At 36.6% G+C, this 19,794-nt stretch overlaps 1 protein-coding gene across 2 annotated transcripts in view; it reads right to left on the bottom strand.

The window, feature by feature from the left end:
- TTC29 (tetratricopeptide repeat domain 29) overlaps positions 1 to 19,794 on the bottom strand; it is a 117,704-nt gene that overhangs the window by 88,701 nt on the left and 9,209 nt on the right. Inside the window, exons 1-3 of one of the 2 annotated variants that reach the window (XM_032110315.1) lie at positions 17,004 to 17,096; positions 10,023 to 10,246; positions 193 to 378 (exon numbers count right to left, since the gene is read on the bottom strand). In XM_032110315.1, the coding sequence (XP_031966206.1) occupies positions 193 to 378; positions 10,023 to 10,246; positions 17,004 to 17,050 (457 nt within the window). In that variant the 5' untranslated portion in view covers positions 17,051 to 17,096. Of the gene's footprint in view, positions 1 to 192; positions 379 to 10,022; positions 10,247 to 17,003; positions 17,097 to 19,794 lie in introns of those variants that run through there. The other variant, XM_032110314.1, reaches the window with a different exon arrangement.

Raw genomic sequence — 19,794 nt, forward strand, 5'->3', positions numbered from 1 at the left:
GTATGAACAAAGAGGGCGTCACTTGCAGTCAAGAGAACCAAGAATGTAATTTTAAAAAGAACACAAAAATACAGGCTGCTTATCTAAGTGTAAATTGGAAGCAGGATTAAACTTTACAGAATTACATGTCTACAGCTCTTTTAATTCAGCCCAGATGCCATCCAATGCAGCTTTATGATGTCAGTGACTTACCTCGTTCTTCATTGATGAGGCCCATGTTTACATATGCTTGTGCTTTTCTCTTCCCACCATCAATTTCTACTAACTGAGCAGTGTTAAAGCTTTGCTCATAAAAGTAGTTACTTAACCATTTGTCCTCAGGCTCATTGAAAAAGCAGGCCAAGCTAAGCTGGTTATCATACACCTCCTCATAGTGCCCTTTAAAAACAAAAATCACAATAAAAATATCAGATTATCATCGGTGTTCAGAAATTTTGCATGCTATAGCAATAACCATATAATGAAAATTACGAGCTATTTATATTTCCACCATTCAAATGCCATCAAGTTCTGCTATGTGTCCACTCAGAGAAATATAAGAGGAAAATTATAGCCCTACAAATTAGGCACAATTGAAAACATATTTTTGTTCTCATTTCTGTGTGCAAAACCAAAAGTTGGTTCAATAAAACACACAGAACCTGGATAAAACACTGGCTAGTCAAAAGAGAAGTCAGAGTGGGACTGGAGAAGCATTTGTCTGAGCCATATGGCCCTGAAAAGGCCCAAGAGCTTTCCAAACCTTAGGCCTCTAAGGTAGCAACTGTGTTGATGGAGATAAAGGACCAAAAAGAACACTCTGCAAACACAATCCATTAATTCATACAATTTTAAGCGTTCAAAGTATGGCTAACAAGAAAGGCTTTGAGTTTTCATGTATATTCCCATGTTTAGTACCTTAGCACTCTTAGAAATCATGGACAAATTGAAATTGTACACCTTCCCCTAAAAAACCCCCCACAGTTCACCAAAGTATGGTTCTCAGAACAAATGTGGAGAGCAGGGGAGACTCAAAGTCACAGATTTTCTCTGTGGCCTGAAGTTTGGATTACACTGTTTATCATCTCAGAGAGCTGATGAGCACACATCATCCCTAAAATTTACAAAAAACCTTCAAGTGCTAAATCTAAGTACCACTACAAAATTATCCACAAATATATTATTCACAATTTCAAGTTACAGAATAACAGTGTCTACAGAAATAGTTATTTCCCTTAGAAAAGCACCTTTAAAAAAAATCAACAGGGTCCCTTCCTTGAAATATTCCAAAACTTTACTAATTTGGAGTAGAAATCTGAAACTTTCCTGACAAATCCTGTCGTACTGTTTCTCCCTAAAGAGAATTAGAAAGATCTATTCCTCATAAGATGCTGAAAAATCTATGAGATTAATAAAGCACAGCATGAGCCTCTATGTTTCATGGCTAAAATAAATTAATTTTCTCTGCAAACTCTGCTCATGCCAGATGTGAAACTGAATAATTAGCTAAACTTCCATTGCATATTTGGTGAGCTACTAAGTGTGTTTGTGGCTGTTAAATGAATGTGAGCCAAATAGCCAGCTCTAAAAGGAATTTCCATGTAGTTGGGTAAAGAAGGAGTTAAGAAGCACAGGTCTTGCAGCAGGTGAGAGACTGTTTGGTTAAGCTGGATGTGCGAACAGAACTGCTTTGCTTTTGGGAATTCTGCAATTTATAAGCTTTGCTCAAAATAGAGAGAAAAGGAAGCAAAGAAAAATACCCTCTTAATTCTGGGTCTGAAGCACCACACAGAAATCAAGTGGGAAAAAATAAATCTTTTCAGTGTAGGCAAGATCTCAAAGTCCAGACCTTCCCAAGTGTTTTAAAACTACGATAACCATATGAAAACACTTCGATCAAAAGATGCAGTTAAATTCTCCTCTTCTGCTATCTACAAGAAGAATTGGGGGAAATCCAGCTTCCAAAAGGATGAGCTTAGTGACTGTAAATTGTACCATCTATGCAAGTCACTTGCACTATTTGGAACACACAGCAACAATTACTCAAAACAAATACTTTATATTCATCACTAAACCACACAAGAGGGTTTTGTCAGTCTCATCTCTAGTATGTTGTGTCTCAAAATTACAAATTACAAATGATCTAATTGAAGAAATGTAAATCTCTCATTCTCTCTGTTGTCACGACTGTTATTTGACTTCAGGATATCTTGATAAAGCTCTTCAGTGTGTTGCACAACACAGTAAGAACTTTATTCTGTCTTTTGAAAAAGCCATGCTACCACCTAATGCTGTCTGCAGACTTCAAGATATTTATCTATGACTTGTTTCTCCTCCTTTTTTCCTCCATCTTGGTCATTTCAGAGAACACTGTCTGAATTCTCCCTGCCTAAAGTTTTTTGAAATCAAGCTGAAACATTTCCCCCATTCTTGAACACTCTCTGGTTTTGTCTTTTGATTCAAAAACTCATTTCTCTAATCATAAATAACACTTTTTTGTTGTTGTTGCTGGTGTTATTTTATTTATTATTTTCATTTCCTGTTTATTTTCTCAGTTTTCTCTTCTATGAAGTGGTAACCTCAGATTTCTACCTTTTTAATAATTCCCATTAAAAATATACAACATTATTATTTTGAAGCAGTCTGTATATATATACCTTTCTATTTCTAGTATTTTAAAAGAGATAACATGCCTTCCAACACGAGTGATTTACAATCTCTTTAAAATCACAAAACAGAAATAGCTCAGAAATTACATTTAGGTTATCATCTCATCATTTGCATCTAAGGTTTTATACCAAAACACCAGCGTAAGTTTCAAAATTCAGCTTTGAGAGGAATAATTATCAATATACAGACTTTATGTATTCCTAATCTGAACATTCTTCATGGCTGAGAGTTTTCATGCCTTTTGTTTCCCCTCAAGACAGAAAAAAGTACATCTTAGGTGCCTCTTTTTCAGAATATCCCAGAGTGTAAATCATATAAAACCTATTCATACATTAGAAATTAAGACTTTTTTTGGTAAAACAGCCTCAAAAAAAAATCTGCAAATGATTCTGGGATGTAAGTAACAAAACTGGGTTGGGCTTCATATACCTATATTCATCTGAGTGCATGTGGAATATATATATGTTTCTAACAGATATATTTATACATCTGTATAACATCATTACCTATCACACATATCAACATTATTTTTATACTAAATCTGAGACACAGCACTGTACCAGCTACTAAGAAGAAAATTAATTCTATCCTAGCCAAAACCAGGCCAACACACAGAGACAAAGTTGAGACTCAGTTGGGATTCATCCAAACTAACCAATTTAGATATGAATAGGAGTTACCTAGGATCCCTTTCCTTTCAGTGAAGAAAAGCAGATACTTCTTGGCTGAGATTTATCTCACCCTGACTTAAACAACTCTTGCAGCACAAGGGAGGGCTTTTAGAGATTATCTCAGATGTAGAGGCAGAGCTTCCAACAATTACAAGCACACAACCACATGAGCAGAGAAATACAAGACCTAATTATAACCACAAACATGAAGATAACAATACACATTATATATAGATCACAGCTAAGGGAAAATGAACTAGGAGGATACCAGAGGATACATACAAAAGATTGCAATAACACAGAAAGGTAATTGGATAATCATTGAATACACACACACTGGATATAGATTTGCTCCTTTGAAATCATTGCTACGAAGTATCATGGCACTTATAAGACATAAAATTACGCAAATAACTTCAGGTAGTGCCCTACGAATCCCAAAGGATGGAAGTGACCTGAGGCGGACTCCAGCTCCTGCCACAGCTTTGATTGAATGAACTTTAATGTGACCCTCTGATGACGATCCTGCCAGTGCATAACAATGAGAAGTGCACAAAGACAACCATTTCTCTGTCATTGTCTTGGACAGTAGCTGACCAGATATGCTGGCCATAAAATAAACCCCTAAACCCCAGACTTTTAAAAGTCATATTGTCTTCTGGATTCAAAGTCTGAGCTACCAATCAAGAAGTTAATTGATGTTATTCTGACAGTGGCAAAGATGGTGTTTTAGACCTAGGGAAAGTGACCTTTTACCTCCCCAAGAGAAGACTACTGGAATAGTAAATACTCTCTTCTATAAAATCTCCAAGAAGTAGTTCAGATATTCAAGGTTTGAACTCTGATTTTGCAGAGTAAGTTCTCTACAACTGATAATAGAATTCAAGTACACAAGTCATCTTTATGTATCTATTGATCAAAAAAATGAAAAACAACTTCCGAATTGAGTGTCTATGTACAAAACCAAAGTATTCCTATCAAACCTTGCTGAGATCATTCTGTTTAACAGAGATTAAAAAAAAGTCCCTTCAGCTTGAGCTTAAGCATTAAACCCCATATATTAAGCACACAGGGTATCTGTATCAGGATCTCTTTAGGCACACCTTAGCTGTCAAGCAACATCTCCCCTCATCGTGCTCAAGGCGTAGACCCTGATCAGCCCACTGAACAATACCTTTGCTCCTGGGCTCTTCCCAGGACCTATTCCCTTAGCAGGCATGTGCATGGAACAGAGGATCACTCAAATCCACGTCTGCATGCTTGCTGTGCTCAGCTAGACAACTACTAAGTAGTGCAGTGCAAGGGATAGTGAGGTGCAGTTTGAGTATGAGAACCCCAACAGAGCTAAAAGAAGAGAAAAGAAACACAGGTCAGCAAGCCATCCCAGTGTGACTCAAGTACAACTTGGTGTCACATCTCTATGATCTCCTTTGTGACAGGATGCAGTGGAAGAAAGGAAAAGTACAGTAATGGTCTTTAGAGAACAGATGAAAACATCATGAAGAGATCCTGGCTTGGTGTTTCCCTTGAAGAATAAAAAGGGCAGCTGTTCCATTTTCCATTAACAAGAACTCGCGCTGATTTTTAAACTACAGGTATCGGAAAGAAAATTTTCAACATCCAGTTATGACTCAGTATTTTCTACTCAAAAAGCCACCAGTCAGTCCTTTGTTCCTGCCAGACAAAGGCCATGTGGAAACTTTTCAAGAGCTGTTAACACTCATCCTCCACTTCAGTTAGCTGTTTAAAGTGTGTATGACTGGATTATAACTGACTCTTGAAGACACAAAGGAGTGGCCTAAGGTCAATTAAGTCACTCGGAGTAATTTTTTACGTCAGAATGAGACATTATTAATGCTGAAAGTTTCATTTTTCTTTTACCAGAAAGATCGAAATCAATGACTTAATAGCAAGACAGCTGCTGGTGTGAAGAACACACAGAGAAAGATCCAGGGTGGAGGTTGATGGATCAAGAAAAAGCAGAAACTGCAGTAGAATATGGTGCTGCAATCAGTTATTTCCACCTGAATCTATACATGGCAAGGAATCAGTCCCTTTCACTTGTTCAGAAAAAGGATGCCTCTACACCCACAGGTAGAGGACCACCCAGCCATCCTTTTTTCCAGAGAGTTTATTCATAAATGGATAAACTTTTTTCCTGAATGTTTAGCCATAAGTCCACAAATGAAGCAAGTGAAAATGTGAGTTGCAAGCATGATGACACCAAGTTTCAGGCAGGGTCTGTTTCCTAGAGTCTACACAGAGCACACCACTCCCAACACTGCCAGGTACACAAAGGGAAAACGCTTAATGAATGTACCATCAATGCAAAAATGCTAAGGAAATGGTCAGGGTATAATTTTACTGGGTAAAGGAAAAATCCAGCTAATGATAATAATATAAAGCAATTAATTGGTAATCTGGAATGCTAAAGGGGGACTCCAAGCTACTGCAATGAAAACATACTACAGAAACTTTCTAAAAAGTGCTGCTTCTGTTGAAGTCAATGGTAGTTCTACAAGTGGATGTATTTCGAGATGGCTCTGCTTCTTTTCTGGACAGAATCACTTCAACTTTTTATAAGACAATTACAAAATAATAAAATCTTCCACTGGTGTCCAGCAACTGCTGCATTTTTTCCTATGATAAAATATTAAGTAGGGAATAACAAACCTGCTTAGAAAATAAAACAGTGTTCCTTTGCCCAGCCCCTAAAAAGCAAACAAAACTATGCCTCATCCAAGCAAATATTAAAAGAAGGTTTGGTATGTTATACTTTTTCCTTTTAATGCATAACCTCTTTCCATATTTTTTTTTCAAAATAGCATGGGCAATATGCTTATTGCAATGTTTCTAGCCCAAGTCTAAGGCATAAGTGTGAAATCTTACAGAAAAGCTTTCTACTGTAAAATGCTAAACTCTGTTTTCAACCTTAAGTATATTAGACAAAGACTTTCCAGGGCCAGCACATCAAATACTCACGCTTTCTTCATGTAATTTATGAAAAGACATCTTTTACAAAAAAAGCTAATGATAACTCATACTGTCAAAATTTTTCTCTACATTGAAGTGAGGGAAAAGAAGCCAAGTTGTCACTTCTTTCTAATTGTATGCGTCTGGTAATGTCTAGAACAAAGGTCAGCAGCCTGCAGCACATGCACAAATTCAGCATTTAGCACACAGCATAGCACAAAGGTTGAGTGGGGTCAGGAACCAGGAGCAGGTGGAATCTCAGAAAGGCAACAGCTCCCAGGTTTTAACTCCTAGTTTCCAGCAGCTGCTCCAGTGATCAGCTGATAAGCAGTGTCTTGCCCTTTTGAAGGCATGTTCATACCCAAGGATTCCATCCTCTGGCTTTGGCACAGAGATCTCTACTACAGTGCTGACTGCCCAACACATGTTGCAGCCACTGAGCTATGGCATTTTCCCTGGTTTTGCGTTCCTGCTCCGGCAAAGCAGAGTTAACAGCTGGGACATCTCTTCCTTTAATTGTTCTTGAGCTGAAACTTGCTTTGCATTCCTTTCAACTACTACAAGCAAACCATCTCACTCTAGCAAGTACTGATATATACAAAATATAACTTGCCTTTTGAAGGAACCCCCAGCATTTCCATATACATGCCAAGAAATCACTGTATACACCAAATGCTGAGCTGTGCAGATCCATTACTCTGGCATTTATCCTCCATTCTTCTGTAAAAAGCCCTTCAACTATACATCAAACAGCTAAACTACCTCCTTTTTTTTCCCCTAAGCTCCTGAAACCAGAACTAGTAAAAAAAAAAAAAAAAGAGGTTCATCCAGGATGAAGGAACATCAAAGAATAATTAACCCCCCCCCCCCCCCCCAATTTTGAAATCAGAAACATTTACTTTACTTGTCTAAAGAAGACAAGATAAAAATACAGTCAAGCATTGCCAGTACTTCTGCCAGTGCTTCTAGAATAATGCAGAACTAGGGGCAAAATAACTCCATCAGTCATTTTTCTGAGAAGCTGCAAGGATTAACATTCCCTCTCTATTTTTTAAATACTTGGGAGATATTCAAATGCAACAAAAATGAGTTTAAGATGGACAGAAAAAAAGTTATTTTCTTTGCACACAGTAAAATATTGGTAATAGGCAATAAGAGAAAAAAGACAATGCCTATATGATTTGAAGTTCAACCAAAATTTTCCATTAAAAATGAAAACAGAGGGAACCTTTACTGCTGTGTGTAAAGGTAATGAGTCTGTACAGTGTAATGCTGGTAAACAAAATGTTACTATTTTCAAACCCAGCAGTAAAGAAAGTAATTGCTTTTTGATATCAGCCTGCACATTGTGTCAGATGGCTCTGGCTCAGTTCTAGGAAATAGCTTACATCCAGCATAGTAGTGTCCTAGAACTATAAACTATTAATATTTTCCACCAATAAATATGAAAACTGAATGTGTACATAGCTTGCTCTGTATACTACAGTAAGTATCATAAAAGTCTAAAATTAGAAGTTCTAAGTTACACTCATAACTAAGACAGCAATAGTTTATGATCCAAAAAGCAGGTGAAAAAAATTAAATAACAAATAAGAAAATTATTTGCTGAATTAGTAAGTGGAGTTTTGTTTTCCATATACCACTTCAAGTTCAAACCCCAACACTTCACGATACTTAAATTCATCAAAAAACGTACAAGTCATGAATTTTTTACTGTAATTATTTATACCTGCTATCTCTTTCTCAGCATAATCATTACCTGAGATAGGTAAAATTTCAGCCAACCTTATATTAGCAATATCAACCATGCTATAAACTCTCACAGTTTGCTGACCCAAATATTACTTTCACCCCTTTAAGCTTGAACTGTGGCAGCTGAAGAGCAAATGCAGGTCAGCTGCTGTTGTGGCTGCTACATCATGGTAAGTTCCAGCTGAGGTGAACTGCTGAATGATTCTTAAATGGTGTCAACTGGAGTTGTCAGGAGATCATAAGCCAGAGCCCCAAGCAATTTGATCAGAATCAGAGAGTAACTGGATTAGCAGAACTACTGAATTAGTGTTTGATGAACTGCACAATTCATGTGAATCTTCACTGCACTGCTGGCTCTCAGACCTGCAACATGAATTACCATCCACCCCTTCATGCACCAGGCAACTCAAACCTCATTTTATACAAACATTTGTGCAAAGGTTTGCATTGAAACTGGTGAAAAAAAATCAAAACTATGCTCTGATCTAGCAATTCAATAAAGATGCGTGCCAACTCTTATTTCTCATTATTTTTCCTTCTTTCATTTTAATTAACAGGCAAAGTTGGGAGATATTCTCTCCCAGAGGCAAGGTGCAATCAGGCAGCTGGTGGTAGTACCTTGTCTCTGGGAGAGGTGAAAGACTTACTGAGCCCAGCACACAAGGAATGCCAGGTTCAGTGAGAGAAAGGCAGGAACTGCACATTTGGCGATGCCTTGCCTCTCTGGGAGCCTGTTTGCCACCTAGGCTGTCACACATCAGTCTGTAACACTGAAAAAGATCATGCACGGAAGGCAGGCAAACTGTTCTCCTCAAGTGGCCGCAGGGAGCAGGCCCATCGAGATAAGCCATGTCCAGCACTTTTTGACCATCAGATATTGGCACAATGCTTCTGTCAGGGCAGTCCAAGCCTCAAACTTCTCTCTTAAACTCTGCAAGCTACAGGGGTGCCTATTCAGGTTTTAGTCATACTCCAGGCAAAGCTGAAGATTCCTTCCAATCATGGTTGGCTGGACTTCCTGTCAAGAATTATAGTGAATTAAATAAAGAAACACAACTTTTGGCTTTCATGGCAAATATAAAATAAACATTTAAAATTAACATTTTTTGAAGTGCCAAAAGGGTTTCTTTTGCTGTTCCCTCTCTGAAATGAAGTTGCCTGTTTCTAAGTTTCAGCCAAAAAGCTTAGATTCCAAACTCACAAGCTTTACTGTAGATTTTCATATTTGTAATGATCAAAATGCAACTTGAAACAACTACAGTGACATCAACTCAGCTATGAAACAGGATTACAGTTAAAGCTTTATCTGCCTCCATCCCTATAATTATTCCAATGGAGAAAGATGGAGTAAGTGATGTTACTATTTATAGTAAAAGGAAATGATAAATATGAGTGCTTAGTGAATAGCAGGCAATAGACAAACTACAGTAATTTGGAGTTATGTCTTCACTAATATCTAGTAATTCACAGGTGGCATGTTACATCTGTGTGCTGTATTTTATTTGACATGTTCACAATCTTTTTTAAGTCAGTCACAAATCCAAACACAGTTAGCAGACAGGGTATTTAATAAAAACAGATTTATAAAACTATTACTGTGTGAAACAGCATTTCACCTATTAAATTTTTCTAATACATAACCAGCTAGTCAAATCAATAGAGGAAGAAAAACAACAAATAATGAAACTATGAGAAAATAATTGAGATGTTATCAAAGCTATAAATACATCAAACATTTCTGATGATATCAAAAGGCACTCTGCATGTTTTTCCCTTTTTTTTTTTCTTCACAAAACCTCTCCTGATATCTGCAGCTCCTAATCATTTATTCTATAAATACAGCTCAGTTGACTAAGGCTGCAATGTGCTGAGATGCAGTAACGTTTCAAATTCATACATGAAACAATTTGGAAGCTTCCCCCAGGCACTGGCGGCTGCGGCTCCTGCTGCTCTGCTACCCACAATCCCCCCATTTACCTGCTCGCCGGGCTGCCTCAGCCCTGGTCAGGAAGTGGTAAAGCTGATCCAGCTTATCAGGCTGCTCCTCCAGGGACTTCTCATGCCATATGGCTGACCCGGGCCCTGCAGCCTCCCTCAAGGCATTCCACTTCTGGATCAGAGTGAGGAGCTCAGAGAAGGACTTGTGATAACCCTGGCGCAGCATGTCTATGCAGATGTTCTTCTTGTATGAATTCCTGTAACTGGGAATAAGAAAGGGAGATTTTAAGCCTTTAAACCTGTATTCTGTTCTCCACCTTACCAAATAAGTGCAGATAACTACAACAGCTTTCAAGAAGAGACCTCTGCAGTTCAGCAGCAGGGAGTGGGTATTATTTCTCCTGCTCAAAAAGAGATCTGCTAAAATATGATTGCAAATGCCATACCCTAGGGAAGCAAACATGGCAATAATGAATAAATACCAATATATACATTGAAAACACGTTAAAAAAATACACTGGCATTCTTTAGCTGGTATTTGGTTAAAAAGGCTGACTGATGGGAACCACCCCCCCCTCCCACCCCGTGTTTACATTAGTTCATGAAAACACAATGAACTCTTAGTTTGCTTTAAGACAGTGCATGGGGAAAATTGAGGCACATTCCACATGTCAAAACAATGCACATGTTGTTATAAATATATTGTTATATATAACGTTATTACTATGTGTTACATATATGTTGTTATATGTCAGTTATATGTATATGTTGTTATATATATATACACATTAAATAGTTTTGTTGTAGGAAAGGATGGCTTGGTTTAAAAATGTCAAACAAATGCTATGCCAGAAACATAATCATTAGATACTATTTTGCTTCTGTTTAGCATACAACTTCAGCTGGTTTGCTGACACAAAAGTTTGTTAATTTCTCCCTAATTTTACAATCAAATGATGCTATGATGAATTTTTATTGAAGTTATTGCCTTAATAAACTCTGATAAGATGTACATATCAAAAAGTTGTGTAAGCAAATACTCTCAAGTGGTAATACACCTTTTGAAGTATTATTTATGGAAATAATCAAAATATTTCTTTTATATGGCAGGAAACAATCATTGTGTCCTATTCTGGAGAAAACTGTGAGTCCAATGGGACTGCAACACAAAGGTACAGATAAAGGTAAAGGCTTGCAGGGATGGGTGTCCAGTGTGGGAAAACAAACCTTTATCCCAGTAACGGCAAGGACCAAGATGTGTTACCTTTATCTGGTATATTCCATTAAGTTTCCAAACTGTTTTCAAGACTGTCCTTTTAGATTAAAATCCATTTAAATTCAAATTATCTCAGCTTTGAAATAAATATGGAATTCTGAAAACTGAGATTTATAGTGTATGTAATAAATTCAGGTATAAAAAATAATAGCTGAATGAGACTAATACCTGGAGCCTAAAAAGAGCTATTGCAATGCTTTAACAATGTTGATAAGATGGAAGTGATGTGAAAAACTTCTTAGCTAGATATCAGTGATATGGACAATGAAATAGCAATGTAAGATGTAGGAAGAAAATAATCTGCATTATTTCATATTTGACATAATTAAAATCTCTTACTACATATATGCACATTAATCCTTCACCTGTATTTTTCACATTTCAGTTGCAGAACTGAGCATAAAAATATTAAATAATCCTGATATGATTTAGACCAGACAGTACTGAATTTCTGTTTAATATAAAGATAGTTTTTTTGAGATTGAAAATCACACATTGCTCACACAGATAAGGGAAAAGATATAACTATTCTGCACCAGAAAATATTTGCAATATTTATCTTAGAAAAATAAATGACAAATATGTTTAAACATTTTAGTTTTAATTTGCTAGAACACGCTATATTTGACATATACCAAATGTACAGTATATAGCTTCAAAATACTGCAAAGATACTATGCTAATACCATGCAATGTATTCTCTATTTTTTATATGGCATACCTTTTTCTTTCCTGTTTAAAAATTCTATGTAATTAAAAAAAACCCTGAAGAGTATAGGTAAAAAATTCCTACCAACTTCCAAAGGCCTAGGAGTGAATCCTATAGTAATATAACTCAGAGAAGTGGAATAACAATCTGCATAGCAGGCACACACACATATCTATTTATTTATACAATGTGATCTATATATGTTTGTATGTGTGCATGCATTAGATCATTAGATGTACTAGAAGTAAGCAAGGAAGTAGTGCTAAAAGGTATCAGCAGTCACTACCCAAAATGTCATTCAAGTAATTTTTAACACTCACTGCACGCTCACTGAGCATAGAACAAATATTCCTAGAAACAGAAAACTGTGTCCATGTAACACGTTATTTTCTGTAGACTGATGTATTTTAGTTGAAGTCAAAGCACATTTTCCCCACAAGAAAGCATTATTAGCAAACCAATACCGGAAAACAAAGCACATAGTACAACATGTCAGTTTTAAAAATCAGTGTCAAGAGTGTTTTAATAAATCCCATCCCAATTAATCAAGAAATTGAAATAATGCTGAAGTAATCCTACTGTGCTGAGCACATTTTTTTCTGAGGCAAAGAGGACTGATTTTAGCACACAAGCAATGAAGCTATCTACTGTAAAGCCTTTCAAATTTAGTGGCATAAAAATAAAAGTAATCTCGGTTATAATACGTAAAACACACAATAATAATACTATTGTTTCCTTAAGTTGCTGTAATATATGAGCCAAAAGTGACTGATCACACACAAACAATAAAATAGGGCAAGAGATTAATGGTATTATGGGGATAAATGCTATTTGTATCACCTAAAAGAGTTTGACACTGCAATGAATTCTAAAATTGTTACAGTTATCAAAGTGCTTCCAGGTGAAAATTCCAGTGTCCTTTTTTCCCCCCATCAAACAGTTCTTTTGAACAGAGGTGTGGCATAGGTGACAGCAGTAAAGTTTTCGTGATACCTTGATATAAACTATAAATCCTCAATCCTCAAAATCCATTCCATCCTGCTTTTTTTGATGCCATGCAGCATGCAAAATCCAAGGTTATATTTTAGATGACCCAAGATTAGTTGATTTCTAATGTCAGTATCAAAATGTGTTACCTAAGGCTCCTTCCAACTCAGGATATGCTCTCATTCTATGATTTATTTTATAAAATCCCACTGTTAACATTAGCGTAGTGTGTTTCTATATTAATAAGCAACCTTACACTAAACACTTTGAACCTTACTACCTAATAAATTATGACTTATTGTTAAACAAGCGAGTTGGTTTTTCTGCATTCGCCCACGCCGACTTGAGGTTTCCTTTGAACAATTATGTTATTTCCAGGAGCGAAATGAGAAAAGACTGTCCTTTGCTCGGAGCGGAGCCGTTCACGGGTTTTAATGGTCTCTGGGGGCATCTGCTGGAAATGTGGGAAACTGCAGGCAGGATGCGCGGATCCCGGCGCAGAACAAAGGCCTCCGGCCGTACCCCGGCACAGGGCGAGGGGCCACCAAGGCGCTCGTCTGGCCCGCACGGTCGCCTGCAAGCCATGGAATGTATCGGACCAGAGCGAGCAGAAAGCTCTGTAATGGCAGCCGGGTTTCATTTTAAAACTGACTGTGGCGTGACTGCAAACCCAAAGTCCTCCCCCTCCTAGGGTGATCATGAGATCACGCCAGAGAAAAAGGTTTCAGATGGATTTTTTTCAAAGCAAACTATTTTTTAATGACATCTGGAGCATCTCTATGTATTTATGGTTAAAACAAAGATACCAACGAATCTGGTTTTAGTATAAAGCAGAATTGGTTTGGGTTTTTTAATCCATGAAACTCAACAGATGAGAGCTACAGCACTTAACACAAAGCCAGGTGATGCTGAGAATCCCCCGTTCCTCTGCCCATGCACTCATTTCTGTCATTGCTGAAACCCCATGATGTTGCTAAATGTTTATTTACACAGGCTGGGCAGTGAGTTCCAGGTGGATCTGATTCCACACCAGCAGTTACTGTGATGCAGTGTTATATCAGAAAGTGCTGAAAAATTCTGTGAGCTTCTGAGAGTGTCTGTGTCATGACAGGTGTTGTGTGTCACAGGAGTTTTCAGCACCAAATAAATAACAACCAAATGTTAAAGTTGCCATTTTAGTGGCACCATGGTACAGGGGATGATTTTGTGCCGTGTAATATCACACGGGTGGAATGAGCTACTTATTGAATGTGGATCTGTGAGCTTGAAAAGACATTGCTTGTTGCTAACACTGGGCTTAATTTAAGCGTACCCAGATATTGCTACAGGCATTTAAATTTTTTACTAAATTATACAGCTATTTCACTAATTTTCTTATATGGATTTCTTTTTGTATTATCATTGCTATTACAAAAAGATCTAGAGTCATGCTGAGAAATCACAGGAATCTCATTCACTGCCTTTACCAGTGCAAAAATAATAAATAGTAAACCTTCAGTGAGATTAATGAAATTACACTGTTGTTCCAGTCTCAAGGACTTTTCTGTGTTATGGTATTGCACTTTTACAAGACCCTTAAGCAATGCTGGGAGATCGGCACAGCACCACACAATGTTCCCTTTAACTTAAAATCCTCCACGATAAGGCTATTTGCATTCTACCCTTCACCCTGAAAGACAGGACAGAGAAAGGAAATTAAGAGGCCAAAAGCCAGGTATTGGTGTTAGAAATAATCAAACTAGTCAGTATAGCATAACAGAATCATTCATCAGGAGCTTAATTCTCCATGCCTGCTGTCTGATGTGGTCAATTACAGACATGCAAAGTAAGTCCAAAAGACTACTATTTTCAGATGGCAAATGAATATATATATAAAAATACATATTTTTAATATCAAGTTTCATATACTTAGATTCTGTATGTCTTAATTAGCACTTTCAGTTAATTCCAGCTGCTGATTACAATACAAATAGCTGTATTGTACTGTAGAAATCCCATTTTGTAAAGAACAAAATGGCATGGCTTAAACAACAATAGTATATGAAATATTAAAGTGTACTTCTAGTGTAAAATAATTACTCTACCAATTATTATAATGTTTAAAAACTGTATTCAAATAGGTTTCATCCACTTGGGATTTCTTTCTGCAGTTGGTAAATCAATGACTGATATAACTGCCTTAGATAAGCATCACAAAATTATGAAAAAATAATCAAGATATATTTGCTTAAGTTTATTTAAACAAATTTATTTTACTCTCCCCCCATTTCCTGTCTATAACTCTACAAGAAAATTAAAATTACATAAAGTATGTGAACGCTAAGCTACTTTTTGTTTAACCTATATGCAAAAAACCACAGTATAAACATAGGGATATAAGAATTTCCTCCCTAAGATTTGAAAAACATATGCATTAAGTAAAAAAAAATATAGTACATAAACCACAAAAAGCCAAATATGCTGTAAGAATTTGTAAGTTCAGGCTGCTCTAGGAACTGAAAGAGGAATTATTTAATTGTAGCTGGGCAGCCAAAAAACAAGAACAGTTTTGCAACACCACTGGTGACCCATGCCTAAAATTAGTTAAAGTTTGTGCAGGGAATTGTTGAACACAAAGTGCTCATGCAAATACTTGGCAAATATGGAAGGTGAGGATTTGCCTTCAGTGCCCAGGTTCCAGTGGTGTCAAACCCTGCACTCACACTGCTGACGACTACACTGCCACGTTCCTGGGCTGCAACCCACCAAAGGTGGGCACACAGCTCACTTAAAAATACATCCAAGTCCTGTGATACCCCAATTCCGTGTGAAAGTTTATCCACGTAAGTATCCTGGTAAGTCAAGCCCTTAGATGGTCCAGGCACTCAGCACATTTCACCACGTACTGCTACTGATACAAAGCTATTTAACTGCATCAGGGCACAGCCTCTTTAATCCTGGTTTAAAGACTGTCCGTTTAAATACTTTTCTTTTAATGAAATATTTACTGGATGGTAATATGTTAAATTTTAGACTATAGTAATCTCATTAAAAAAAGATATGACAGTACAGTAAATGCCATTAAGCAGTAATAGACAGTTAGCTTACACTTCAGAATATTTTACTACTAAGGCTGAGAGTTAAATTACATTGGGGTGGGGTGCCTGCTTTTTAATTCCAAATCACAAACTTGAAATAGCTAATATCCTATTACAAAAAAGAATAAAATCCACAACCCCCCAAATGTTATAAAAAGGATTCCCTATTCTAATTATAAATAAAAAAATATTGCACAGCAATTTGTGCACATCCTGGGAGGGAAAACATCACTTGCAATTGACTTGTAACAATACAGATTTTTTAAAGAAGAAAAGCTTTTTGGAGCTATGTATCCAGAACTATTAAAAGAAAGATGAAAATAAAGCATATATAAAAAAAGAAATGTAGGCACCTTATACCATATATATATATATATATAGGTACAAGAACTTTCATCTTTAGCAAGGCAGTGTTTTTCATCTCCTGCCTCAGTCACTGGATTGTTGTCAAACCAAACTTTAACCTAAATCATGCAATCAAAGGGGGATGCATACCCTGTCAGTAGGACCCCACAAAGAACACATATATTGAATTCACTTCCTTTTGTTCAAAGCTACATAAAATGAAAAATTAATCAATTATAAACATCAAAGGATGACACAGAAAAAGTATTTTAAAATGAATGTAAGTACTGTAATAATTAACAATCCTAATTAACCCAGAAAATGGAAACATAAATTTTGCAATGAACTTTTGAAACATTCTGTCCCTAAACATAAATGCAAAGAAAAAAATATCTTTATTTAAAGCTAAAAGTGCTACCCTTATAAAAATTTTCATCATACAAAAGTACACACACCTGTGATTACTTCAAGCATAATCAGAAGAAAACTATCTTCATTAATCTTTCTGCTTTTCTTTCTAAATTAATAATCTTCCTTAACAAAAAGTAATCCCAACCATACGTTATGAACTACTATTTATCAAAACGAAGTATTTCTCAACTTCCCTCTTTTATTTCAGAGCTGACCTGATGGACTCAGAGCTAGAAACACAGGAGTTTGGAATCCTTTCCATTTGACTTGCATGATATCAAAGTAGTCGTTAAATTTCTCTGCAAGTTTCTTTCACAGTGTACAAGACAGATAAACATAATTACTTACTTCCTATATCTTCTCAAGCTGATGTTATGAAATATCATAAAACCCTATACAAGGCTCTGCATTTATTGCAGTATTGATATGAACAATTCCCACTTTCGCTTTTGCTTTTGTTTAGGATATCTCTTATTCAAGTCCCCAGCTGAATTGACTCAGTAGGATAAGGACAAATAGACCACATGGAGACTGAGAAGAAAGGAAAAGCAAGGATTTTACACAATGCAGGATTCACTGTGAAAATTATCAGGAAGTCATGACTGTACCAGGGTGGATTAGACAATATTTCTTTATATCAGACTTTTTGTGAGTTAGAGATGCTTCACCTTCATGGAGTGTTTTAGAAATAGAAATCAGAATGTGTATTGCTTGTACATTATCTTCAGTAGTAAATATTGTTGAACTATTGAGAAATAAAAACACTAAAAAACCATAAGACCAAACTTAGTAAAAACAACAAGTTACATAAAAAAAACCACTTCAGCTCACTGTGTTCTTCTTTATTAAAGTATGTCATGTATTTTATCTTTGCAAGAGTTTGATGAGTTTTTGCAAGTAAAATTCTGTTTCCTCTATACTTGCTAATAGTCATGAGAATCTGTAGTTTGCACCTTCCCATTAAAAATGTATTGTATTTTTTGAAATTATTCACCCCGCCTTTTATCCAGATCATGTCTTTGAAAGGAGGAAGTAGATAATAAATGGAATAATTCATGATTTCCCATTAAATATGAAACTTTCTTTTGCAGAGTTTAGAAAATGAAGTTCTACATAATGTACAGAAGTTGATTAGAACTTTTTTTAACCTTTTCAAGAAAAATCTTTCACATTACACAAATGCACAGAGAAGTTTCTCTAGGAAAGGCAAACCATTCGCTTCCTACACAGTTCTGTTCTTCAGATCACTGCCTAATTACACTAAATAATATGCTTATCAAGCCCAAAATTCACAGAGATCATTCCTTTGACCAAAAAGAATGTGTGCCTCTAAGTGCTAAAATCTCTTTTTGAAAGTTGTTTAATAAACATTGAATCCTGGTCATGGCAAGAAAGATTGTTAGGAATTATTCAGACTGAAAAAAATACATATTTAAATAATATTGTGAAAGAAATTTAAAATTTATCATCTAGCTCACTAAGTGACTTGTGCCATCTCCCTTTCCACAACCAGCAGGGAGTTTGGGACAGAAAGCCTTAATTTAAAATTTCTTTTACCATGAAAGGATAGATTTCTTTGGTTCTGATTTACCCTCTTCCATAGTTCTTAGTATCTAAAAGTGAAGAAATACGCTCATAAAATGTAAATGAGTTTACACAACATTGCACCAGTTTTCAACCAGAGTAATGTGAACAAAGCAGGCTATAAGGTGCTTACAGGTCCTATCCAAAGACTGACATCAGGAAGAACAGCAAAATCTTGCTAGGACTGAACATGAAAGGGAAGGAAGTTTACTTCTTTCTCTGTTTGCTGCTACGTCCTTCTTCAGCTGCCTTGAGCTCACCTCCCTCCCTCTGTCTTCATAGCATTGTACGCAGAAGAATGGAAGCGGCTCGCAGCAGTGCATCACTGGAAACAAATACTGTGCAAGCAAGGGCTAAAATACAAGGGAAAAGCAGAATCTGCACCTACATTTTATCTGTCTGCATCCCAAATTTCCTTCTGCAAGCTTGCTAGTAATAGCAGCTCTACCTCCTCCTTCCTTGCCTTTATCCCATATCAACAAGATATTTCTCCTTACCCTTATTCTTGGCAGTGCCCCTCTTCTGTCCCTTGAGAGCCTCACTTAATAACACAGAAATGGTCAAATCCACCTTACAATACAAAATCCCCACACCTAAATTAAGCCCCTTCAAATTGGGAAGCCCCAGGAGAGATTCCAGATTGGGAAAAAGAAAACATGGCAATATGATGTCAGTGAAAAAAAGGTCCCCATCTATTTTTTGAGTAACATAAGAAGTCACCTTACTAATTTATGTGGTAGAGGTGACAGCTACTAAAGGCATGGGTTAATCAAATCCCCAACCAGCTATTTGTGTTCAGCTTCCTCAAAGCACTGGTCCATCAATGCAAAAGACCAGAATACAGACTAATAAAGAAGCAAATAAATCAAAAACTGAGTACTGAAACTCTCATGATTTAAATAACTTACAAACGAAGGACAAGGTCAGAAAAATCTCAGTCTAATAATAGGGTTTACTAGTCCATCATGGCTAGGATGAAAATAAAGAGCAAAACACTCTTCATATTAGGTCTTCTCCTCTCCATCAGCCCACAAACCCCATTTTTCTCCTTCAGGGAGCTCTCCAGATCATCCCAGCCTCTAGTCAGGTAAGGAAGTTTCTCCCTCTTTAGTCCTGGAGGACAGATAGGGCTGAGTATTCAGAGATCGACTGGTAGAAGACATACTGATGTAGGAAAGAAACAATTTATTTCCACAAACTCATCTAGCACTTAGTCCCTCATAAATTTTCCCCCATATTTTTTTCCTTAACTCTACCTATCTGATGCTGACACTGAAAAGAGCAGAAACTTGGGGAGGGCAGTAAATAATTTGTCTCTGACTGAAGAATGGAAAAATAATCTTTTATCAGATGGCAGGAGATTTAAAATGGATCCTGGGCCACTTCTGTTCTGAACTTGACAGCTTCCTGTAAAAATGCTGC

The sequence above is a fragment of the Corvus moneduloides genome, chromosome 5 (genome assembly GCF_009650955.1).
Source record: "Corvus moneduloides isolate bCorMon1 chromosome 5, bCorMon1.pri, whole genome shotgun sequence".
NCBI lineage: Eukaryota > Metazoa > Chordata > Aves > Passeriformes > Corvidae > Corvus > Corvus moneduloides.